The following is a 26,961-nucleotide window of genomic DNA, read 5'->3' as shown; positions in this document are numbered from 1 at the left end:
TTAACTAGTACATACTATACTAAAAGCTGTAACAGTTCAGACACAAATAATTTATTAGGTATCTAAAAATATACTGATCCAAACTGGCTTTATTAATAGTCAATTCTCCTGTAATAGTATAAAATGGCTTACTGATCTGATTCATGGGGATCAACAGCGTAGCACCCTCTTTTAATTTAATGGGCACTGAAAACAGAAGAGGTATTTGATTGCATTGATTGTTTAAGTTGAAAACTTTGAAGGCCTCGGTCCTCTATGTTGTAACAATAACTGAGTCTCAACTTGCACCCAAACACCTCCAGGGCATGCATAGCATCTCAGAATCCAGGGCATGCACATTTCTCAGAAACAGAAGGGAGAACATTGTGACCAATTCAAGGGAGTCTCTGTGCATGGCAAGGTAAAGCTACAGTGATCAAGGGCCACATTTTTTCATGGACAGTTCCAGTTTTTCATATGATGTTCCACTGGCCCAAAAACTTCTTTGGACACAAGATTACTCATGTTTGTGAAACTACCCACTTGTGTAAATGTTTGAAAGATCAGGACCTCATTCTCTGCACCTCAGTTTCTACTTTAAATTGAGGGTACTTCCTGACCTACATCATAGAGGTGCTGTAAAGATTAGTTAACTCCATTTCATACAGCAATTTGAAAATGGGTGTTCTATGAAGTAAGTTATTACTTTTCATATGGTAATGGACGATCTTTCCAGTGGTTCAGAAGAATTTTAAAATTCTTCCAGGAAAGTTTTTTTGTTTTTCTTTCTCAGATGTAGATATTTGTTTCCTATACAGAATCTGCTGGGTCTAATATGCAAATCACTCATAAGGAAGGATTCCCTGCTCCAAATTTCACATCAAAATGTGTCTTCAACCCAAACAAAACTCTCTAAAAAGGAAAAAAATAGTTGTGTCTGGAAACTCAACTTAGACCGATCCATTTCAGATAAGGACTAAAAGCAAGTGATTTATTTAATGACAATTTCCATCTGTAGTAAGTTATTTGATTTTTAATTCCTTTTGTTGCTTTAGAGTGCAACATCCATCCAGATGTATATGCCAGATATGCTCAAGATGGTAACTTTAGCTGCACCAAGTGGAAATGTGACAAGGGCACACTATGCCATATGTTAGGAGTTTGTCAAAGGATCTCAGATTTCTGTTCCAAGGTACTCAACAAAAATCATTCAATTTTCATATATTCCCTTACTTGCAGAACCTGAGTTACTACTACTATTTTGTGTTGCAAGTTCAAACCTCAGTCACCTTGTTTGCAGTGTTATCTGTTCTCATAAAACTTATGCCTGCAAAACAAATTATGGGTACACATGAATAGTTCATCCAACAGCTACTTGATTTATATCCAAAGCACAATAATTAGATAGAGGTGTAACAAGATTTGAACACCTCTTTTTGTGGGTTCAAAAATCCAGATGTAACTTGTGCCTGCAAAAGAGTGAAAATTTACCCAAAAATACAGTAAAAGCTTTGTTATCTGGCATGTTGGGGGAATGGGGGTTGCCGGGTAGTCAAAAATTCCAGTTAACTAAGACTTATACTTACCAACGGAATACCAATTTGCAAAGAATTAGAATACAATTAAATGAATAAAAGGTACTCACCAATCCGGTAGTAGTACTGCACTGCAGAGTGGTTGGTTTCTTGAAGCACTTAGGTGTATACAGGTAAAGGTTTCTAAACAGTAGGTTATCTTATGACACTATGTATCACTATGGGCAGCGCATGGCATATACCCAGATCACTAAAAATACACTTAACACTAAAACTGTACCGAACATAATTTAATCTTTCTTTGATGATTCAGAAGGCACGTCAGAATCTTGCAGTGCCTCAGGGTCATCATTATCAACATCAATTATCATTGTAGATGTAGAAGGTGTAGCAGATTGGGCTGAATCTGTAATAACCCTATGACTTACCCTGGAAGCTGCTTTTTAAATAAATTCCCGATATTAGCTTGCTTGCTTGTCTTCTGCCTCTTTTGCATAAAAGTGGAATGCAGAATGTGCAATTGCATAACCTCCTGGGCAGTATAACATGACTGCCTTTCTGCAAATTTAACTATCGAATCAAAAGCTGAAGCAACCTTTCCACAAGTTATTTTGGCCTCTTCACTAAAATCTTCTTCTTCACTGTCTTTATCAGTGTCTTTTGACTTTTCAGGATTCAAAACATTCTCTATTATTTCTGTATCAGTAACAGTATGTGTCACTTCAACCTCCTTGTCCGCTTCAACCCAATTTTCTATCTCACTTTCATGAAATTTGTTGACTGGGTGTGAAGGAGTATCCACCATTTCAAGAATTTATGCTAATGTATTTTTTCTAACTCTTACTTTAAAGACTTCAAATTCATCCTCATCAGAAGACATTTCTGCAAACATAACACTAGACCACAATTTTATCCAAGCTCTCCTTAATGTGTCACCTTTTAACAGAATTCCAGGCACAAGCAACATTAAAAATTGCATCTTTTACATTATAACGATATTGAAAGTCCTGTGTAGTGCCTTCATGATTGATCAACTTTCTCAGGAAATCTCTTCTGTAATAACCTTTTGTTCTGGATGATGTCCTGGTCCATAGGTTGAATCAATGAAGTAACATTGGCAGGCAGAAAGATGATAAAAATATTACCAGACACTAACTCTGTTTCATGAGGGGAGCTCTACGATTGTCTAGCAATAGAATAGCTTTGCTATCTTCAAGTAAGCCTATTTTTCTAAAATGTTCTTTCACTCGAGGTATAAAAACATGATGAAACCAATCATAAAAAATTTGTCCGTCCATGAATTACCTTGCTCTTTGTGCAACACCTGTGAAAATGTGCAACACCTTTGAAAGCTCTAGGATGATTATATTTTCCAATCACTAAAAGTTTTACTTTATGCGAGCCTGCAGCATTAGCATACGAGAACAGTTAGTCTGTCTTTATTCTGCTTAAAACCAGCAGCATTAGATTCACTTGCACCTACTAGGGCAGAATTTGGCCAGCATCGCCAAAACAGGCCCGTTTCATCAGCATTATAAATTTGTTCAGGGGACAGATCGTGTTCAGCAATTAAATTTTTTAAAAATTCACAATATTTTTCTGCAGCTTCATGGTCAGCCAATTTTTGTTCACCAGACACATCTAGCTTTCTAATGCCATGACAAAGTTTAAAACACGAAAGCCACCCAGCAGAAAATGCACATGGCTCAGTCAATTGCATTTGGTTATAAAAATCTTTTGCCTTTTCAATGAGCCAGAGATAGGGGCACCCTCCAATCGTTTCAGTGAAAACCATTCATATAAAACACTGTCTAGATACTCTAATAGGCTGTTGTTCAACAGCTTTATTTGACTCACAACTAGCAAAAAAATTGAACAATTGTCCTTTTCGATCCTTGAGGTCGTATATCGTGGATGAGCCAACATTGTACTCTTGCATCAAAACATTCCTATTCTTGTCCTTTTCAAGACGTGTACAAATATCTATTTTCTGTTTTAATGTTAACACAACTCTCTTATGCGTCTCTTCTTTGCTTTTTGCTGGTATTTTGGATACCATAATGGTAGGGTGGTGTTGATATTTTACAATAAACACAGGACAATACACCGAGTAATAAACCGACCGATCACAATGGCAGATACAAACAGAAAGAACAGTATTTGACTCTTCTCGGCTAAATCAAGCGGAGTCCGACTGCTCTCGGAAATTCTCAGGTCCCAAATAGCTTCAGCATCAGTCCTGGTTATTAGATTGAAGATTTGTATTGAGATATCAGAAATGCCGGTTTCTAGAGCTTTCCAGTTGATAAAGTGCAGGATAACACAGCTTTTACTGCATTACATTAAGTCTGCATGGAGGGATTTAATACAAAGAGAAGACATCTACCTGTGGAATTAATCCTGACACCCGTATAAAGAGTACATGAGTTTTGTGCAGGAATTAGCTGCAAAGCCCAGGGGGATCCAAATCCTCCTCCACAAGCCAGAGAGCTTTCTGCAACCACTTCTGCAGTCTCAGGGTTATAGCAGCATCTGCAGCCCCTCTGCTGAAGTCGACAGAGTTATGATGGGGTAAAACCTGAATGAAATGAGTATCATATCTACTGTCTTAAAACTAACTCTACGGCTATGACCTGGTTTTTATTTTGAAACAATGGTAGTATCAAATACAGGACTACTAAAGTCTTCATACTCAGGTACTATATCCACCATTATGTTCCAAGTAAACCACACAGAGGAAAAACACCCTCTTGGTTCCAGCCACGAGTGTATGGCTACTCAAGATGGTCAAAAACAGAGGTGCATTACACCGTTTTGCATTACATCAGTTGTGTGTTTTGCCTTACAAACTCAAAATCTTGAGCCATTTGGATCTCATTAATGTAAATTCACCATGAAAATCAGGGAAGGGAATAATGAGTTGCAAATAACCAATTCTATTTTGGTTCATCTTTAGTAGATATTGATATTGCTGTTAAAGAATGAAAAAATATAATTAAACAACCTGCTTATTTTTCTCTGAATGAATTTGGTTAATTTAAACCACAATGCACTCAAGCCAATTCAAAAAATGTGACACCCACTGAAACAGTCCTTTAACAATGACAAAAGTTATCTGATAAGGCAGTTATACCATTAATATGTATTTGGTTTGTTTTCACAAGGTATCGCAGGTCTTGCTAGAGTGCTTGGTGAACTTCCAGATCTTATTAAATATTTATCATTAATACTTACAAAGTCACATTTCACAATGCTTGTTCTAATTAAAGGGACACTGTCAACTTGAATTTTTTTTAAAATGACTACTTTAAAAACTTCAGTTTTCTGGTATTCTACTATTTAAATATTAGAGTTTAATATTTTTTAATTACTTTAAAAAAATTGTTACAAGACTCTCTGTTCCTCTGTTTATATTTAGAAGGATCTGTGATGTGATCCTGAGAGCAAAACAACAAATGTAATTCAGGCTAACCCTCTCACCCCACATCAACCTTTTCTCTCTCTGCTTCTTGCTGCCCGTTCAGTTTCATCTTTGCTTGTTGCTGTTACTGTCAAACTTTCCAGGCCCCAGGAAAGCTTGTCCACCATTGGACACAAGATGTGACAAAGACCAAAAATTATTCATGCAAGAAACTTAAAATGCAGTGGGACTTTTCCTTTAGAATAAATAGCTCTTTCTATAAGATCAGTTTCTTATTTCTTTATTTTTGAGGTTAATTTTCAACAATAAAACTGAAGGGAACACCAAATTTGTGTAGAAATGAGGTAACTTTGGGACTGAAATGAGTAACATCCATCAAATTTTGGAAGTATGTGTACAAGCAACAAAAACAGTGCAACTGATCATGCAGAGTGCTGTTAAATGCACAGCGTAAATGACATGAAAAAGATTATTTTTTAGAATCTAATACCTTCCAGTTAAAGTTATTTTAGGGGCTACTTACTACTACAGTAGTTTGGGATTTTTGGAAAGAAATGTGATTTCCAAGCTGACAATGTCCCTGTAATACTTATATGTACGGCAATGTACCTGTTTCTGTATTCATCTGGAAAAAAAAATAGGCACGCCCACACACACCCAGCCCGCTAATTTTTCAGAGTTTACAACATCACTATATTAGAATTTAGATGATTTTGATAGCCTACAGCCCTATCTCAAAGAAAGGGCTAATGCAAGTGCTTATCATAGATGAGTGATTTCATCATGTGGCAGAGAGAGGATAAAGTTCTTACCCCTGATGCACAAAGTATGCTGGCAATGTGCTTATTATGATATGAGCTACCCTAAGGCTAGCTTTACGGAAACACAGTGATAAAAAAGGATATAGTGGGTTTCAATTAACACCACTTTAAGTTATTAAAGAAGTTTACAGATATGATATAACTCAAAAGAAGAAACATTAAGCACAGACAGCTATGAGGGGGAAATAACATTTAAAATTTTTTGGTGAAGGAAAGAGTTTGGCAGGGTACTCTAGTCAGCTTTCTAATTTTGCTTGAGCAATTGCTGTTATTTAGACATCCAACTTTGACTGAGCCAGCCACAAATCTGTTCACATAATTATTTGTATATATCAATGTTGAGCACAAAATGATAAGGGATATATTCCTCATGGTGCTAAAGATGAGACTGTTCATCCATAAAGCTCCCCACTAAGGAACGGGAGCTGAGAAAACTCTCCCACTTCTTCAACCAAACAGGACCTTTTTCTTACTTAGCCCTCTCCCTCTACAAGGCCTGTAAGACATCCCACACTGAGCAGCCCAAGAGCCTCACATTATCTGCCTATTCCCCACAGCCAGCAGCCCTCTCCCCCCACACGGAACTACTGTCAATTCTCTACTGGTTTCTCCCTGCACCCAGTTCCCAGAGCAGCCCACCTCTCCTGCACATTCCAGGCTTGAGGGAAAGCTCAGGAACAGATTCCTGCAATCCAACCCAAATCCACACAGAACACGACTACAGGTGTTGGAATTGGGTCGAATCAAGTATGAAAACAACCTGACACTCTCGGGCTTGGGTCAGGTAGTCTCTAATCAACTTCTTCTGCCCGTAGGGTTGGCGTGGCAGTGACTGCTTTTCCCGCTCCTACCAGCCACCACCACCTCACTAAGCATGGTGTGCTGCAGGGTAAGCTTGCCAACAAGATGCAGCGCCTCTCATTCTGCAGCACACACAGCACAATGAGGCAGCCAGCAGCAGGAGTGAGGCACGTGGTTGCCACGTCACCAACCCTACATAGAGGAGACATCCAGAGATGGATTTTGGCTATGGGGAGCCAGAAGCCCCCACCAGGCCAAGACCTAAAGACAAGGCTATGGCTGCAGTGCAGACACAGGTTCATGGGAAACAGGTCGCTCTACAGTGAGGAATGCTGGGCCAGGAGAACAGGGGAGCAGCTGGTGGGCCAGGGAGTAATTAGCCCCCAGGAACTCTGTGGAGAAAACAAAATAAAGTCTGAGCCAGCAGCTAGACCCTCGCAACCCAATTCAATTCCAACAGGACCCCACCACAGGTGCTGGGATTGGGTTGGGTTGAGTCTAGTCTGAAAACAAACCAACACGCTTGGGTCTGGTTCAGATTGGCTGTAATCTAGGTAGGTTTGGGCCGGTCTTTAAAATTAGGCCCAAGCAGACTTTTAGTCAGGAACAGAGAGAGCCAGAAACTCACAATGGAGAAGGTGAAGACTTGCAAAGGAGGGGTTTCTAGAGAAAGGGAAATCACTGGCTCCCCCTCAAGAGTCTTGAGCTGCTATATTCTCAACTCCTGGACCAGGCAGGCCTGCCAACAGTCCCGGAGTCCAGAAGGCACAAGGTGACAAACTAATCTTCACTTCTCTTTCCTCCACCCTATTCCTGCATCCAGCACGGGAACGGGGGAGCTTAGAATTGAGGCCTTTTTTCAAGCTAGTTTACTTAATTTACACATCTGGTTCAGCCAAAGCAGAACTGTCTATTGAATATTCAATAAAGTATTTATTATAGTTTATATATAACAGATGGCTCGGCTTTTGCTGAGTCACAGATGAAAAAATCCTGTCAGAATGCCAAATGATACACCTTTTTCTTATTCCATCTGCCCAGGCTCCCCCCGGGAAGTCAACTTTACAGTTTCATATAGCTTGCACATGGCTGGACAAGAAAAACAGAAAATATACCGAAAGGGGCATTAGTCTGTACCCTCCTCCCCAACTTCCCCTAGCACTCTCTTATTTTCAGTAAAGGTATTCTTTCTGGGTATTCTGATGCCAAGAACACTGGGAAACTATCAGGGCTTAAGTTTGCCAAATGGCTGCAGTGCGATTCACAGAAGCCCTGTTTATTGAGCATTATTATTAATGGTGAGAAGAACACAGTAGAACTGAAGACATTCCTTCTGGAATATATCCAGATCTTTAAAAATAATAATAATAATATAGTGCTTTAATTCTGGTTCCAATAGAAAAATAACAGATTTATCCTAAATTCCAATTTTTTTAAAAAAATGTGGAAAATATTCAAAAGTGTCAATATTAACCCTGATCTCTTACTAAAACAATAGTCCATTGCAGTTAGAGAGAAAGAGATGCATCAAAAATATCTAAATGTCATATGTGACGGTAAAAATATGAGCAGATTAACATTTTCAACTAGCCTCTAAAAACGCGAATGCTTAGATTTCATTTTTTTTTAAATGTTAGTATCAGAGCCATTGGGGCAGATTCTGTTCTTCTATTCATTTCAATTATAGTCCTGAGAGCATATCTAAGCAGTAAGCCTACACGGCCAAGTATAGTCTCAGCTTTCTGTTAACCTTACACATGCTTTCCGAGTATAAATTAACACATGTTCAAAATGTTTCCATTTTAGACTCCACATAGAATCTTCCAGCAATTAACTACTGTAAAGTATTTCATTGTAAGATAAAAATCAGAAATTGGCCTCAGAGGAATCCCAAGTACCCATAAACCTTTCATTGATGTTCAAAATCTAAATTTATATCTGGATACAAATTTTGCAGCTCACAATATTCTTGCAACAGGCCAAACCAAACCTTTGAACCCAAACACCCCTGAACTTTGAGGATGGAATTTTTTATAATCCATACCTGGATCTAAAGCCAAATTTTGCAACTTTTCCCTTTCAAAACATGGGATCCAAAAAAGCTCCAAATTTTGTACTTAAAGCCCTCGCCTAGATATAATACCTGCAGGATGGTAGGACTTACATTATCTCCTTGTGTGTAGCTGTCCTTGGAGCAGAGGCATCTATATGGTGTATTACTTGTATCACAATGATCAGCATGACCATGACAATTACACCTGCAAACAAAAACAGCTATTAAAGAAAATACACAACATGCATTATTTGAGAGACATCTCTCCACTATTTTTACACTGTCATGAAGGTAATTTTCTGCTTTGTTAAAAATAAACCAAGTCCCAGAAAATACTGTTCTTAAGTGTAGTAACTATTAGATGTCTTCTCCATTCAACATTTATAAATGTCAAGTAAATGCAGCTTTCCAGGGGAGTAAATTGACAGGACTGTTTCTAGACCAACTATTAAGTTATCAAGTGTGCATTACGTGCTTTCATTATATACTATGCAGATACAAGGCCTTAATTATTTACTACAGCTAGCACCTATCTTGTCAATATTAACCCTTTGATCTTATAACTTGGTCATAATATCTTAAAGATCTTACATATATTGAACTTAAACATACAGGGCCCAATTTTGCCCTCAATTACACAAAAATTACTCCCACTGAAGTCAAGTCCTCCTATGAAAGTCAATAGGTAATACACCCAAGTAACTGACCGCAGAATTAAGCCTGCAGTCTTTTCTTTTTGGAGGTATGAAATAGCCTCGTAGCTCTGCAGTAGAAAGGACTGTGCATGTAAAAAGTCACTGACACAGCTGTTTAAGTGAAAGAGAAATACATCTAAATAAATAGCGAACATTTTACAAATTAAGGAAATTAATTTAATATAAAAGTGAATGTGATCCCTGATAGGGTGTTATCCAAAATGAGATCACATCTTTCAAAATATAGATTCAGATATAATACTTGTTCACAAAAATCAGCACCATATGCTCCTTTGGAGACTATTTCACTGTTAAATTTGCATATTATTTACAGGGCATAATTTGTCCTATGACAAGATTGCATACTTAACATACAAATTAAAGTTGTCAGTCACAGATAATACAACACTTTCAGAACAGCTTCCTTTTTAAAGGAAAAACTGTGGCAAAAACAAAGAATGTAGATCGTTATTAAGACCATTAAATTTGTCTGGAAATCTGTAATGAAACTTAGACGACCTACTAAAGCAAAGCAAAAGCAAGGATTTCAGTTATAAGTCCCTATTTAGAAGAGTTTGTAACTCCAAGAAAAAACCTCTTTTGACATATTTGTGTAATAAAAGTCATTAATTATTTTAAATATGCATTTGGATAAACGTTCAGAAAATAGGTTTAATGGTATGTGGGACCTGATCCAATACTATCAGTCAGATATTTTGCACAATCAAAGTAAAACCAGAGTACAGCCATTAACTTCAAGGTGGCTAATGATATATCACACATCTTGCTCAAATTTTCAATTGTTCAGAAGTTTCTTTAACCGAAAAAAGACATTCAGATAACTCCTACCTTCCACTGATTGTAATTTCATCAACTCCATAGTATCTGTGCCTGAAGTTGACCCAAGGCTCAGCTGTATGATACTGGCCAAGAAGATGAATCCTCACTTGCGTGGCTTTTACAAAATCTTGGAGAGATGGAGTATTGTAGAAGTCATTGTAACCAGGCCGACGATTTGGTTCAGGTGTAAGAATGCTGAAAGTAATGTTTCCACGGGAGTATGGAGTAAATCTGTTTTTAAAAAGATGATAAACTGAAAAACATATTTTACAGGTTACCTATTCTTCATGTTTTCACAGAGGACATTAATTAAGAGAGCACAACTTTATTTATAAATAGAAAAGGAGTACTTGTGGCACCTTAGAGACTAACAAATTTATTTGAGCATAAGCTTTCCTGAGCTACAGCTCTGATGAAGTGAGCTGTAGCTCACGAAAGCTTATGCTCAAATAAATTTGTTAGTCTCTAAGGTGCCACAAGTACTCCTTTTCTTTTTGCGGATACAGACTAACATGGCTGCTACTCTGAAACCAACTTTATTTATGGCTTCTAATGGACAAATTTTGATGCAAATGAAAACCACATACACAGATCAAATAAAAGATATACACAGGCATATGCCGTATGTCTGTTTTCCCCAAACTGCCACTTTGTGGTTCAGAATATAAATGTTCATTTTAAATATAGAGCCTCTAGCCCTTAAAGAAAACCTTGAAAATGAATACAGCAATGTTTTCCCCAGTTTGCAGAGGGCCTGAAACAATGACTCAGAGGTATAAACTGGCCTTGTTGATATAAGGTGTTAAATTATCACCACTGAGCATTTGAGTTAAGTGCCCACATTATTAACTGTTTCCCAGCTGATCAAGGTATGTAAAAAACAGAGGCACAAATCAATTATGAAGACCTATACAAACTACTGTGACATCTCATTTTGGTTGCACTTGGTAGAGTACTACACAACTTCCTTCCCTCTCCCCAAATCAAGAAAAATGCAAGTGCATGGAGGTTAGTGAAATCCAGCAGAGCCCAATGAGAGCCAAGGCCAATGAGCCCAGCTGAATATTTGAGCTTCAACAATGGAGGACATAGCCAAGCAAAGCCCAACACAGCATGCCTAATCAGAGGGTCTTCACAACCTATGATGAGCAGCATCTCATTTTGCCTTATTTAATGGGCAGAGTTTGGCAAGTAGACAGAGCCTATGTAGAAGAACCACTGCTTTTTCCCCTACCCAAATTTGGACTCTCTAAAACCTATGCACCCAAAAGCAGAACTTGGCACTTGATAAATGAAATTCCCATGTATTGTTTTTCCCTCCAGAAAACTGCTGGGCTATTTGAAACTTAGAAGCTCTTGCTAGGAATTTTTGTAAACAGTTCCCAGTTTAAACACCTACTCTGCAATGAAATCCTCTGCTAGTGCAGACCCTTGAGTCTCAGGAGGGGTCCCACTGACTTTGCTGAACCCCTACACGAATCAGAGGCCCATGCTACAGCATCAGATCCTCAGTTTTTCAACAGAAAATGGCTGGAGGGTCACAAACTGATCTCCAAGCAACCCATTATTACCCATTTCTTGTAACTGTCTCTATGATTCTCTATGATTTTCTGACTTTAAGGGCTCTTAAAACCGGTTTCTGTACTCCTCCCTGACAAGTCCTGCTTTGAGCAGGGGGTTGGACTAGATGACCTCCCAAGGTCCCTTCCAACCCTGATATTCTAAGTGGATTAGTGCTGAAATCAACCTTGCTGGGTCCAATTTGGGGTAGTGTGGATGCAATTCGACAGTATTGTCCTCCGGGAGCTATCCCAGAGTGCTCCATTGTGACCGCTCTGGACTGCACTCTCAACTCAGATGCACTGGCCAGGTAGACAGGAAAAGCCCCCCAAACTTTTGAATTTCATTTCCTGTTTGGCCAGCGTGGCGAGCTGATCAGCACAGGTGACCATGCAGAGCTCTTCAGCACAGGTGACCATGCAGTCCCAGAATCGCAAAAGAGCTCCAGCATGGACTGAACGGAAGGTACTGGATCTGATCACTGTATGGGGAGATGAATCCGTGATATCAGAACTCCGTTCAAAAAGATGAAATGCCAAAATATTTGAAAAAATCTCCAAGGGCATGAAGGACAGAGGCTATAACAGTGACACACAGCAGTGCCACGTTAAACTTAAGGAGTTCAGGCAAGCCTACCAAAGAACCAGAGAGGCACACGGTTGCTCCGGGTCAGAGCCCCAGACATGCCGTTTCTATGATGAGCTGCATGCCATTCTATGGGGTGCCCCTCCAACTACCCCAGCCCTGTGCGTGGACTCCGTCAATTGACTCTCACGCAACAGGGATATGGATTTTGGGGACAAGGAAGATGAGGCGGAGGAGGAGGTTGAAGCACAGCAAGCAAGCAAGCGGAGAAACCGTTTTCCCCAACAGCCAGGAACTGTTGTTCACCCCGGATCTAGTACCCTCCCAACCCACTGAAGGTGGGCTCCCGGACCTAGATGGCTGAGAAGAGACCTCTGGTGAGTGTACCTTTGTACATATAATACACGGTTTAAAAGCAAGCGTGTTTAATGATTAATTTGCCCTGAAGACTTGGGATGCATTCGCGGCCAGTACAGCTACTGGAAAAGTCTATTAACGTGTCTGGGGATGGAGCGGAAATCCTCCACGGACATCTCAATGAAGCTCTCCTGGATGTACTCCCAAAGCCTTTGCAAAAGGTTTCTGGGGAGGGCAGCCTTATTCTGTCCTCCATGGTAGGACACTTTACCATGGCAAGCCAGCAGCACGTAGTCTGGAATCATTGCATAACGAAGCATGGCAGCATATGGTCCCAGTGTTTGCTGGCATTCAAGCAACAAGTTCTTTATCTCTCTGTGATATCCTCAGGAGAGTGATATCATTCATTGTCACCTGGTTGAAATAGGGGAATTTTATTAAGGGGACATTCAGAGGTGGCCGTTCCTGCTGGGCTGTTTGCCTGTAGCTGAACAGAAATCATCCCCGCTGTTAGCCATGTGGTGGGGGGAGGGGTGAAACAATCTCCCAGAGAACTGTGCGGGTGGGGACTAAGTTGGGTTTGTGCTGCACGTTAACCCGAAAACTGCAGTCCCTCCTTTTAAATGGCCAACCCATTTTAAAGGGCCAACCCAATGGGTGCTTTGTATATGAAATGAGAGTGCTGCTGTTTGAAACCATTCCCACATGTTAGGAAGGTTAAAGAAGCCAAAAGACTGTGGCTTACCACATCTGCCTGCAAGCCGAATTCTGTTGCCTGCCGGCCCTGCATGTGTGATCTCTCACACCATACCAGTAGGCCCTCGATATAAGAGGCAAAATGCAACCTTGTAAAGAAAGCACACGTGCTATGTAATGTTAACAGCTTGGTTCACCGTGAAAGAGTCTACCCATTGTTCTCTAAAATGTCTCTTTTTAAAGACTAATCTCCCTTTTTTCCCTCCTGCAGCTGCAAATGTTTCATCGCTCCACGTATCATCTCCATCCCAGAGGCTATCAAAGACTAGAAGCCAAAAAAAAACCGCACTCGCGATGAAATGTTCTCTGAACTCATGCAGACCTCCCACGCTGAAAGAGCCCAGCACAATGCATGGAGGGAGACAATGTCAGAGTCCAGGAAAGCCCAAAATGAACGCGAGGACAGGAGGGATGAGCGAGAGGACAGGAGGGACGAGCAAGAGGAGCGGTGGCATCAGCGTGATAAGAGGCCGGCAGGATGGCAGGATGCAATGCCGAGGCTACTCGAGGATCAAACTGATATGCTCCGGCGTATGGTTGAGGTGCAGGAAAGGCAGCAGGAGCACAGACCGCTGCTGCAGCCCCTGTGTAACCAACCTTCCTCCTCCTCAAGTTCCATAGTCTCCTCACCCAGACACCCAAGAACACAGCGTGGGGGGCCTCCGGGCATCCAGTTACTCCACCACAGAGGACTGCCCAAGCAACAGAAACCTGGCATTCAGTAAGTTTTGAAGTGCAGTGTGGCCTTGTCCTTCCATCCTCCCCGCCTCCAGCACCCCATCTGGGGCTTCCCTCCTCCCCCACTCCTCCCAGGCTACCTTAGCAGTTATCCCCCCATTTGTGTGATGAATTAATAAAGAATGCATAAATTTGAAAAAAACAATGACTTTATTGCCTCTGCAAGCGGTGATCGAAGCGGGGAGGGCAGTTGGCTTACAGGAAAGTAGAGTGAACCAAGGGGGCAGGTTTTCATCAAGGGGAAATAAACAGAACTTTCACACCATAGCCTGGCCAGTCATGAAACGGTTTTCAAAGCTTCTCTGATGCACAGCGTGCCCTGCTGTGCTCTTCTAACCACCCTGGTGTCTGGCTGCACGTAATCAGCGGCCAGGCGATTTGCCTCAACCTCCCACCCCACCATAAACGTCTCCCCGTTACTCTCACAGATATTGTGAAGCACACAGCAAGCAGTAATAACAATGGGAATACTGGTTTTGCTGAGGTCAAACTGAGGAGGTAAACTGGGCCAGTGCACTTTTAAAGTCCAAATGCACATTCTACCACCATTCTGCACTTGCTCAGCCTATAGCTGAACAGCTCCTGACTACTGTCCAGGTTGCCTGTGTATGGCTTCATGAGCCAGGGCATTAAGGGGCAGGCTGGGTCCCCAAGGATAACTATAGGCATTTCAACATCCCCAATGGTTATTTTCTGGTCTGGAAAGTAAGTCCCTTGCTGCAGCCATTCCCACAGACCAGAGTTCCTAAAGATGTGAGCATCATGTACCTTTCCCGGTCACCCCATGTTGGTGAAATGTTCCTTGTGATCTATCAGTGCTTGCAGCACCACTGAAAAGTACCCCTTTCGGTTTATGTACTCGCTGCCTTGGTGGTCCAGTCCCAAGATAGGAATATGCGTTTCGTCTATCACCCCACCACAGTTAGGGAATCCCATTGCAGCAAAGCCATCCACTGCACATTTCCCAGAGTTATTGCCCTTGATAGCAGCAGGTCAGTGATCGCGTTGGCTACTTGGATCACAGCAGCCCCCACAGTAGATTTGCCCACACCAAATTGATTCCCGACTGACCGGTTGCTGTCTGGCGTTGCAAGCTTCCAGAGGGTTATCGCCACTCACTTGTGAACTGTGAGGGCTGCTCTCACCCCCACCGCGTTCTTGGGTGTCTGGGTGTGGAGGCTATGGAACTTGGGGAGGAGGGCGGTTGGTTACACAGGGGCTGTAGAGGCAGTCTGTGCTCCAGCTGCCTTTGCTGCAGCTCAACCATACACTGGAGCATACTGGTTTGATCCTCCAGCAGCCTCAGCATTGAATCCTGCCTCCCCTCCTCTCATCACGCTGCCGCCACATTTGAGCTTCAGCCCTGTCTTCAGCCCGCCACTTACTCTCTTCAGCCCACCACTTACTCCTCCCGGTCATTCTGTGCTTTCCTGCACTCTGACATTATTTGCCTCCACACATTCATCTATGCTCTGTCAGTGTGGGAGGACAGCATGAGCTCAGAGAACATTTCATCACGAGTGCGTTTTTTTTCTTTCTAATCATCTTAGCCTCTGGGAAGGAGAAGATCCTGTGATCATTGAAACACATGCAGCTGGTAGAGAAAAAAAAAGGGACAGCGGTATTTAAAAAGACACATTTTATAAAACAGTGGCTACACTCTTTCAGGGTAAAGCTTGCTGTTAACATTACATACATAGCACATGTGCTTTCGTTACAAGGTCGCATTTTGCCTCCCCCCACCGCGTGGCTACCCCCTCAACCCTCCCCCCTACCCGTAGCTAACAGCGGGGAACATTTCTGTTCATCCATAGGCAAACAGCCCAGCAGGAACGGGCTCCTCTGAGAGTCCCCTGAAGAAAAGCACCCTATTTCAACCAGGTGACCATGAATGATATCTCACTCTCCTGAGGATAACACAGAGAGATAAAGAACGGATGTTGTTTGAATGCCAGCAAACATACACTGCAATGCTTTGTTCTACAATGATTCCCGAGTACGTGTTACTGGCCTGGAGTGGTAAAGTGTCCTACCATGAAGGACGCAATAAGGCTGCCCTCCCCAGGAACCTTTTGCAAAGGCTTTGGGAGTACATCCAGGAGAGCCGCGAATGCCAGGGCAAATTAATCCTTTCACATGCTTGCTTTTAAACCATGTATAGTATTTTAAAAGGTACACTCACCGGAGGTCTCTCCTCCGCCTGCCGGGTCCAAGAGGCAGTCTTGGGTGGGTTTGGGGGGTACTGGCTCCAGGTCCAGGGTGAGAAACAGTTCCTGGCTGTTGGGAAAACTGGTTTCTCCGGTTGCTTGCTGTGAGCTATCTACAACCTCATCATCATCATCATCTTCTTCATCCCCAAAACCTGCTTCCGTGTTGCCTCCATCTCCATTGAAGGAGTCAAACAACATGGCTGGGGTAGTGGTGGCTGAACCCCCTAAAATGGCATGCAGCTCATCATAGAAGCGGCATGTTTGGGGCTCTGACCCGGAGCGGCCGTTCGCCTCTCTGGTTTTCTGGTAGGCTTGCCTCAGCTCCTTAAGTTTCACACGACACTGCTTCAGGTCCCTGTTATGGCCTCTGTTCTTCATGCCCTGGGAGATTTTGACAAAGGTTTTGGCATTTCGAAAACTGGAACGGACTTCTGATAGCACGGATTCCTCTCCCCATACAGCGATCAGATCCCGTACCTCCCGTTCAGTCCATGCTGGAGCTCTTTTGCGATTCTGGGACTCTGCTGATGAGCTCTGCATGGTCACCTGCAGCTTGCCATGCTGGCCAAACAGGAAATGAGATTCAAAAGTTCGCAGTTCTTTTCCTGTCTACCTGGCCAGTGCATCTGAGTTGAGAGTGCTGTCTAGAGCGGTCACAATGGAGCACTCTGGGATAGCTCCCGGAGGCCAATACCGTCGAATTGTGTCCACAGTACCCCAAATTCGACCCGGTAAGGCTGATTTAAGCGCTAATCCACTTGTCAGGGGTGGAGTAAGGAAATCGATTTTAAGAGCCCTTTAAGTCAAAATAAAGTGCTTCATCGTGTGGACGGGTGCAGGTTTACATCGATTTAATGCTGCTAAATTCGACCTAAAGTCCTAGTGTAGACCAGGGCTTTGTCTCATCACTTTTGCCCTCGCTGATTTTTGTCCATCACTACAAAAGCATCTAATTTCCAACACAAGATCTGACACTCAGATGTCATCTGTGATATTTTTTAGATTAACTGCTCAAAATGCTCAAAATCAGTTAAACTAGCACCCTTCTCTATCCCTCTTATCAGTGCGTCTCAATTTCTTACTAAGTCCCATAAAATATGAATTATCAAATTTCAATATTCTAACTCATTTAGAACATGGAAATCAATTGTGTCAGCTGCTTGACTGTTTGAAATCTGATAAAAATGACAGGTGACCTTTTGGTGATCTCCAATGGAAAGGTTAAATTTGGGATCTTTTATGTACTCGGCAGCCCATAATAAACGAGCATATCAAATTTCAAGATTCTATCTCAATGGGAACATGGAAATGAACTGTGTCAGACACCAGTTAAAAGCATCTGTATGGTATAGATAATATCTATTCATACCTAGGAAGCTGGAGACAGTTGACAGAGTCTGGATTTTCTAGAGAGCCATTGTTATCCATTCCAAAAATACTGCAATATCTAGCAAAATACTGCCAATCTTCCCAGTTTAAATCATTTTTCTTTTTCCTTTGAATTCTCATTGCTTCCGGCTGTGGACTATAGAACTGAAGGATAATATAGAACACCTACAAATGAACAACAAAATACAGAACAGAAATTAGAATAGCTTGAGCTACATGCCAACATGAATACAAATATTAAATAAATTTCTGTATCCACATGTAGTAATATAAAAAACATATTTCACAGCATTCACCATATTAGTGCATTTTGAATAAACAACAAATAGATGTCACACATGAGAAATATCTAAGATATTTCTCCCCTTCTCCCAGACAGGTTTAAGAGTTAAAGTAAACTTCCTTGTTAAACCTGCTCTTTATACTGCTCCTTGGTAAGCGGTGGAATCATTCCATGACAATTGTTCTTCATTACTTTTTGAGATCTATTTGAAATTACTACCTCATTGTATGGCAAGTCTGTGCTCTGTGATATTACCAACATTTTGGCCACAAGAAAAAGGGATACTTATGTATTGCCAAACAGGTGGTGGATAGTTTTCTGGTTTTAAGACCACCCAATTTACCATTTCTCTCTGCCTTCAAATATCTGTGACATAGAAGGGATTTTCCTCCACCACACTGTTGTATGGGCATTTGTGATAAGCACTCCCACATGTATACTCCGAATCAATTGAGTCTTAATATTTCACAGATATTTAAATTGGCTTTTAAATAGAGAACAAGTTCTTACAAACTATGCCAAAATCTATCCTCATATTCTTCTCTTCTCCTACCCCAAACATGCATACTCAATTGACAATAAACAAAAAAGCTAATGAGAATAAGTTTTATAAACATTAGACCTTGGGCTTGATTCACCTCTGTACATACAAGGGGCACAAACTGATGCGCTTGCTCTCGTGGAGGCAGTTTCAGCAGGGAGTCTATTCATCTCTAGGGCAGGCCACAGTAGGCTACTGCCCTTCAGCACTGGAGGGAAGCACCAAACTCCATGCAAGACTCCACGGAACCCAGGCTGGTGGAAATGCTAGCTGGCCTGTTTTTGTTCCCTCCAACAGCAGTCCATCCCCTTTGTGGGCTTCACTAGCCAACTTCAAGTCCCTGATGAAGCAGAGATTTCACATGGTTTTGTACTGTTGCACACCTTTGTGCAGACTATTTTACTGCACCTGTCGTCCAGTGCCTGAAGGCATGAAATGAGTCTCTTGTGTTTTAATAGAAATTACGGTTAAAAATTACAGCAGTGAAGCAAATTAAAAATGCATGTTTTGTTTATGAACGCAGGAGTTATCATGCTGGAGCTGAACATTAGTTCATCTACTCCATTACGCTGTCTCTGACACTAGCCAAGATCTGATGCATCAGAGAAAAGCCAGAAACCAGAAACATAATGCACCTGCTCACTTTTTGCAACATTATGGGGAAGAGGAAATTTATTCCAGGCCACCAAAGTGATAGCTCAAAGTAAGAGGTTTGAACTTGCTTAAAATTGAAATCTGGTATACTTTAAGCCTCCTCCTAGCTTTCATTTAATAAACATCAGGGAGCATCAACTACATTCCATTCTCATGCCCCAATGACAGAAAAGAAAAAAATAGCCTTCTCATTACCTGATACTGTCCATTTTGTAAATCTATTGTGATAGTAACTCCATGGTCCAGATGCGCAGTGTTAATGAACAGAGATGAAATCCAGGAGGTCCCAATATCATTATCGTTGATATAGCACAGGGAATGGGCTTCTGGGTTCAGCCTCAGCACTCTGTCATTAGTTGTGTCATCTGCACCATTAGGGATGCAATACCTCTGCACCAAAGGGTGTACCCGGGGGTGACTGCCTGGGCAGCGGCATTCTGACTGGGTGTGCAGGTGAGGAAATTCCCCAGAGAATACCTCCGAAATGTCTCTGTCACAGCATAAAAACGTAAATAGGTACATGGGTAAAGGAAAAGATGAGTGAAATTATGTGCATCTATGATTACAGATTAAATTTCAGCCCCAGCCTTAACCACCACCACCATACACAGCCACACTAAATGTGATTAGAACACCACCATTAATAGTTCTCTTTTATTATATCATGCCTGACTCTGATCACTAACCTGAATACTTTCCTGAAAACACATTATAGCATTGATATTGTGTCTGTAGTAGCTGTATCAATAAATCCACTTGAGTGTTAGTACCTGAATTTTCTGAAAAACATCCAATTATGCAGAAAAATTTGCACCCTCAAATAACTGAGTGCAGAAAAAAGTGCTGATTGAGAATTTTGGCCTTGATATCTGAAGTGTCCACTAACTACGTATGCCTCTCTTTGTGGTTACCCAACTAGACACTGATTTCAAAGGATACTGACCACATACAGTTCCCATTGACTTCTTTGGCAGATGAAATAAGGCCCTAACTCTCAGGTAGGTTACCCAAAAGTTGAGGCACCCAAAATTAGTGGATAATTTTGAATATCTGAGTATTTAATCACCTGATATGTCAGCTATCATAGAATCAAAGAAGATTAGGGTTGGAAGAGACCACAGGAGGTCATCTAGTCCAACCCCTGCTCAAAGCAGGACCAACCCCAACTAAATCATCCCAGCCAGGCCTTTGTTAAGCTGGGCCTTAAAAACCTCTAAGGATGGAGATTCCACCACCTCCCTAGGTAACCCATTCCAGTGCTTCACCACCTTCCCAGTGAAATAGTTTTTCCTAATATTCAACCTAGACCTCCCTGTAACTTGAGACCATTACTCCTTGTTCTGTCATCTGCCACCACTGAGAACAGCCTATCTCCATTCTCTTTGGAACCCCACTTCAACTAGTTGAAGGCTGCTATCAAATCCCCTCTCACTCTTCTCTTGTGAGGACTAAATAAGCCCAGTTCCCTCAGCGTCTACTCATAAGTCATGTGCCCCAGCCCCCTAATCATTCTCGTTGCCTTCCACTGGACCTTCTCCAATTTGTCCACATCCTTTCTGTAGTGAGGGGCCCCAAACTGGATGCAATACTCCAGATGCGGCCTCACCAGTGCCGAACAGAGGGGAATAATCACTTCCCTCAATCTGCTGGCAATACTCCTATTAATGCAGCCCAATATGCCGTTAGCCTTCTTGGCAACAAGGGCACACTGTTGACTCATATCCAGCTTCTCTTCCACAGGACTCCCCAGGTCCTTTTCTGCAGGACTGCCACTTAGCCAGTTGGTCCTCAGCCTGTAGCAGTGCATGGGATTCTTCCATCCTAAGTGCAGGACTCTGCACTTGTCCTTGTTGAACCTCATGAGATTTCTTTTGGCCCAATCGTCCAATTTGTCTACGTCACTCTGGACCCTATCCCTACCCTCCTGTGTATCTACCCTCTCCCCAGCTTAGTGCCATCCGCGAACTTGCTACGGGTGCAATACATCCCATCATCCAGATCATTAATGAAGATGTTGAACAAAACCAGCCCGAGGACTGATCCCTGGGGCACTCTGCTTGATATCAGCTGCCAGCTAGACATTGAGCCGTTGATCACTATTCCTTGAGCCCGATGATCTAGCAAGCTTTCTAACCACCTTATAGTCCATTCATCCAATCCATACTACTTTAACTTGCTGGCAAGAGTACTGTGGGAGACCGTATCAAAAGCTTTGCTAAAGTCAAGGTATATCACGTCCACCACAATCTATCATCTGCACCTGCAGTTAATTCTGGGCATGGTATTTTGGGCTCATTTGTTTGTGGCCACTATACCCACAAAATTGAATGCTGGTTTAAGGATCTTTTAAAATCAGATAAACAGTTTAGAATATGATGTATTTGGCTGAATTACTCTAATTTTTATTTCATGGGAAACAGCAAGGATTTCCTTGAGAGAATATATAGCCAATGTGATTGTGACTGTGTAGGAATATGTCCGTATTGAATTATGAACTCATTTTCTATTATGCCTTGCACCCATGTCTATACTTGCCTAAGGGCAGCATATTGTAATGTATTTCCAGCTGGCTGACCTTCCAAATAAGATGACTGATACCTCATTGCAGGATAATCACTGAAAAATCATCCAGATTGCAATCTGGGGCCATCGACTTTGACTGTGCCCCAACTGTTGGCTCACCCGCATGGAGTAATGGACTTTCTACTGAGCGGCCTGCATGGAGGTGGAGCATACAAGATTGGAGGGTGGTTGAGAATTTCCCAGTGAAACACGTGACAGAGACAGAGGTCTCCTTCAGAGCTGAGTACTTCTCTGGACAAGGAGACAGACCATCCCCACATGCAAGGAGGACTTTCAGGAGAGTAAGAGCAGAAGGGTCTCTATCTAGCCTGGAATACTAACAAGCCTCAGACTCACAGAAGGGGAGAGATCAGACCAGGGGATTGTGCTCTAAGGATTTTGGTTTTCAAAGATCTGTAACACTTGAGGGCTTCAACAGCAAAATTTATGTAGTTAAGAAATTTTTTTGCTAAACCTGCATTCCTTATTACCTGCCACATTGTCCCCAAAGGAGTTCAGTTAGAAGCCTGGAGTACCCACTGCCCCAGGTGGAGCTCTGGGGAGGGCATATCTGTCAGTGCTTAGAAAGTCTCAGACACTGAGTTCAGGGTCTAGAATGGTTGAGTGGTGTCCCATGTCCCAGCAAAGCATCTCAGACCAGCTGTCTGAGCCTGGGAGTGTACAGTCCCAGAGACGAAAAAGGGATTACACTCTACCCTGACCCTGTTGGCTTGGGAGCACGTGAGACACAGCAATGGGGTCCACTCACCACAGACTGGGTACAGTGGGGTACTGGGCCAGGTTGCAACAATGACAACATATAAACAGGAAGAATATCACAGTATGACTATCTAGTATTAGAAGTCACTGTATATATTTTAAAAACATCTGAAAAGCACAACTGATATCCAACATTGCACCCATGACTGATCTCGCCTCAAAGCCTGTTTGATACGAACAGACCTGTTGAATCCATGCCCAGTAAACTATGACCACAAAAGGAACCATCTTTTAAGGAGAATATAAAAAAAAGTATTTTTGGGAACAAATTTACCATTAGGTATTCTTCCTCTCTCTCATCATACGCCTAGGTTTTATCAAGAACAACAGTTTTAATTTTACCTGTTTGTAAGTGCCACTTGGTACAATCGAAAATCTTGCATTCTTCCAACAAATTGCTCTAAACCTATGAAAATATATTATAAATAAATAATCTAATTCCATCAACCAGAAGGCAACTCTGCACTGCATGAGAGCACCTTTATTCAGCACACAGTGATCTCTCTTGCACAATTACCTCCCCTGAATGAAACCATCTTGGATGTGGACAAAACTATAGAGGGCAGTGACTTAATTTTTTGATAAAAAGAATGATTTATAACAACTTTATAGGAACATTTTGTACCTCTCTCTTTTCTGATTAGAGAGGTGGCACAGGGACCGGCTCATTAGACAGAAGTAATGAGCCAGACTATGTGCCACCTCTAATTAGAGAAGAGATACAGTAGGTACAACTGTACCTATCAATTTATAAAATAAAGATAAAAGGTATTTAAGATATTCCTTTCCTTTATACAGTCATTAGGTTGATAGTATTCAAAAGTTAGAATGACAACAGAAGACATTTCCAGACATTTAAGAGTTTTAAAAAGTAGGATGGAAAATTACTTTTTTTGTTTGCCCAATAACAAAATAACTCTGTTTGAGACAGACACAGATATATTTAGGAGTTAGTTCCAAATTACAATATATTCTGGATCAGTGGTACGTTTTTTGTCCACAGAGCCAATTCATCATCATACAGAATTGAAGAGAGCCACAAACTAACAGTACCCAGATTTTGCACTGTTCATACAAAGATGTAGAATTTGTCTAATTCTGAATGTAGACTGATGTAGAGCTCTATAAATCATGATGTAGTCTGAAAGGAGGAACTGGTAGCAGTAGTAAGTTGTTATCTATGTGAACCAGCCATTAGTGAAGCCTGAGGAACCCCACATTTTGCAAGTGGCTTTCATGAATATTTGATATAAAGCAGAGGAATATTAGTTATCAGGAAACTTGAGTTCTCTTCCTAGCTCAGGAAATTTGTCTAGTTGCTACAAACAGTCCAAATAAGTACACAGATTTGGCATATTTATTCTGAAATGCAGTGGGATATACTTGCCATGTTAGATACCTGGTTTCTGGAACATGCTGAAAAATCTACCTGGCTGTGATAATCTCCATGGCTTGTTATGCCATCATCCAGGCACCTCTGTCTGGGCGCCAAGTTTCTGAGGAATGCCATTTACTAATGGGCATTTTTTGTTGCATGGAGCCATGTGCCTAGCTTTATGTACCCTTTCAATATGCATTACATCCCTGAATATTAGCTTGCAGAGCTACTTACCATGGTTTTAGACACACATCAAGCATATATTACTTTGAATGCTCAGCATACAGTGCTAAAATACTGCAGAACTTACCACTGAAACTTTGCCCAATTTGCAGTGCACCATCAGCAGCAGGGTCTGCAATTCGTCCACCAAGTATTCTTGAATCAAAAGCAGTGTTGTCATCCTCCAAACCATCTACAAAGAAACTGATTTTGGTGTGGTGAACCTACACAGATACATATAAAGAGGCAAATAAAGATTCATTACAAATAATCACTTTGAATTTTGTACTAATTGCATGTATTATTGATTAACCATTTTGAACTAAGTAAGGGAGTTTTTTTACTTTCTTTATATCTTTTAAATCCCCTGGTCCATTTCCCATATTCACTAACTAATCTTCCCACTAGTAATCTAGGTAACAAAAATGTCAGATACATAGACTAGAAAAGTATCATAATGGTCAAACCAAACAAAAAGCTACAACGAATTAATATTAAGGGGTCTGTCTGGCTTGAACCAACACACAACCAAGCAAATGCAGAGTCAAGGTTATCACGCCATTCCCAATTTTACTTTAATGCCTAGGTATTTCTTCATTTTAAGATCAGGGCTTCACACACCATAATCCTATTAGTATTTTTCCTTGATGGGGAGGACATTTCAACACATCTTTCTCAGAGTACTGAGGGTATCCTTCCTTCACTGCACAGAACAGTAATTAAAATAATAATTACTATTTTTCACATTACATCCAAGGATCTTAAAGCACTTTATAAACATTAACTAATTATGTGACACGCTTGTGATATAGGTAGCATCCTCCTTTTAAAGATGCGTAAAGAGAGGCCCAGTGAATGTAAATGACTAGCCAATGGTCAAAACACAAAGTGGTATAGGTAGTACGTAGATTTCAAGAGTCCTTTGTGCTAACCATGAGAAAACCCTGAATTTAAAACTATGATTTTTTTTTTACCATCTACAATTTAAAGTGAACAGAAGTTGTGTTAGGATTGTATGGAAAAAATAGGTCTGACAAGAATACAAGAGCACAGAGATGCCTAACTGGGCATTCTTGGGGATCAAACCCAGACCCGAGCCAGAATCTGGTACACAGTTTAAAAAGTTTACTTTATTGTAGGGCTGTCAATTAATTGCAGTTAACTCACGCAATTAACTCAAAAAATTAATCACGATTAAAAAATTTAACCGTGATTAATCACAGTTTTAATTGTACTGTTAAACAAGAGAATACCAATTGAAATTTATTAAATATTTTGGATGTTTTTCTACATTTTCATATATATCTTGTATTCTGTGTTGTAACTGAAATCAAAGTGTTTATTTTGGTTACAAATATTTGCACTGTAAAAATGATAAACCGAAGAAATACTGTTTTTCAATTCACCTCATAGAAGTACTGTAGTGTAATCTCTTTGTCTTGAAAGTGCAACTTACAAATGTAGATTTTTGTTATATAACTGCACTCAAAAACAAAACAATGTCAAACTTCAGAGCCTACAAGTCCACTCAGACCTACTTCTTGTTCAGCCAATCACTAAGACAAATAAGTTTGTTTACATTTACAGGAGATAATGCTGTCCTCTTCTTATTTACAATGTCACCAGAAAATGAGAACAGGCATTTGCATGGCACTTTTGTAGCCAGCACTGCAAGGTATTTACATACTAGATATGCTAAATATTCATATGTCCCTTCATGCTTCAGCCACCATTCCAGAGGACATGCTTCCATACTGATGATGCTCATTAAAAAAATAATGCATTAATTAAATTTGTGACTCAACTCCCTGGGGGAGAATTGTACGTCCCCTGCTCTGTTTTACCCACATTCTGCCATATAGTTCGTGTTATGGCAGTCTTGGATGATGACCCAGCACATGCTGTTGGTTTTAAGAACACTTTCACTGCAAAATTGATGAAATGCAAAGAAGGTACCAATGTGAGATTTGTAAAGATAGGTACAGCACTGGACCCAAGATTTAAGACTCTGAAGTGCCTTCCAAAATCTGAGAGGGAGGAGGTAGGGAGAATGCTTTTAGAAGTCTTAAAAGAGCAATACTCCAATGTGGAAACTACAGAACCCAAACCACCAAAAAAGGCAAAATTTGTGTGGCATCTGACTCAGATGATGAAAATGAACATGCATCGGTCCACACTGCTTTGGATGGTTTTTGAGCAGAACCCATCATCAGAATGGATGTATGTCCCCTGGAATGGTGGTTGAAGCATAAAGGGACACGAGAATCTTTAGCGCATCTGGCACGTGAATATCTTGCAACGCCGGCTCCAACAGTGCCATAAGAACGCCTGTTCTCACTTTCAGGTGACATTGTAAACAAGAAGTGGGCAGTATTATCTCCTGCAAATGTAAACAAACTTGTTGGTCTGAGAGACTGGCTGAACAAGAAGTAGGACTGAGTGGACTTGCAAGCTCTAAAATTTTACATTGTTCTATTTTTGAATGCAGTTATTTTGTACATGAAAGTTCAACTTTCACAATAAGGAGATTGTACTACAGTACTTGTATTAGGTGAATTGAAAAACACTATTTCTTTTGTCTTTTTACAGTGCAAACACTTGTAATAAAAATAAATATAAAGTGAGCACTGTACACTGTGTATTCTGGGTTGTAACTGAAATTAATGTATTTGAAAAAGTGGAAAACATCCAAAAATATTTAAATAAATGGTATTCTATTATTGTTTAACAGTGCGATTAATCGCACGATTAATTGCTGTCAATTTTTTTTAATTGCACGATTAATCACGATTAATTTTTTA

General features: G+C 41.0%; 1 protein-coding gene across 1 annotated transcript in view; it reads right to left on the bottom strand.

Moving 5' to 3' along the window:
- USH2A (usherin) overlaps window positions 1-26,961 on the bottom strand; it is a 580,026-nt gene that overhangs the window by 514,562 nt on the left and 38,503 nt on the right. Inside the window, exons 3-8 of the mRNA XM_048843172.2 lie at window positions 24,249-24,384; window positions 22,903-22,966; window positions 19,414-19,708; window positions 17,721-17,905; window positions 10,155-10,376; window positions 8,722-8,815 (exon numbers count right to left, since the gene is read on the bottom strand). Coding sequence (XP_048699129.2) covers window positions 8,722-8,815; window positions 10,155-10,376; window positions 17,721-17,905; window positions 19,414-19,708; window positions 22,903-22,966; window positions 24,249-24,384 — 996 coding nt within the window. The remainder of the gene's footprint in view (window positions 1-8,721; window positions 8,816-10,154; window positions 10,377-17,720; window positions 17,906-19,413; window positions 19,709-22,902; window positions 22,967-24,248; window positions 24,385-26,961) is intronic.

This window comes from Caretta caretta, chromosome 3, assembly GCF_965140235.1.
Source record: "Caretta caretta isolate rCarCar2 chromosome 3, rCarCar1.hap1, whole genome shotgun sequence".
In the NCBI taxonomy this organism is placed as follows: domain Eukaryota; kingdom Metazoa; phylum Chordata; order Testudines; family Cheloniidae; genus Caretta; species Caretta caretta.
The sequence above is the reverse complement of the archived record's forward strand: the minus strand, read 5'-3'. Positions and strand labels throughout refer to the sequence as shown.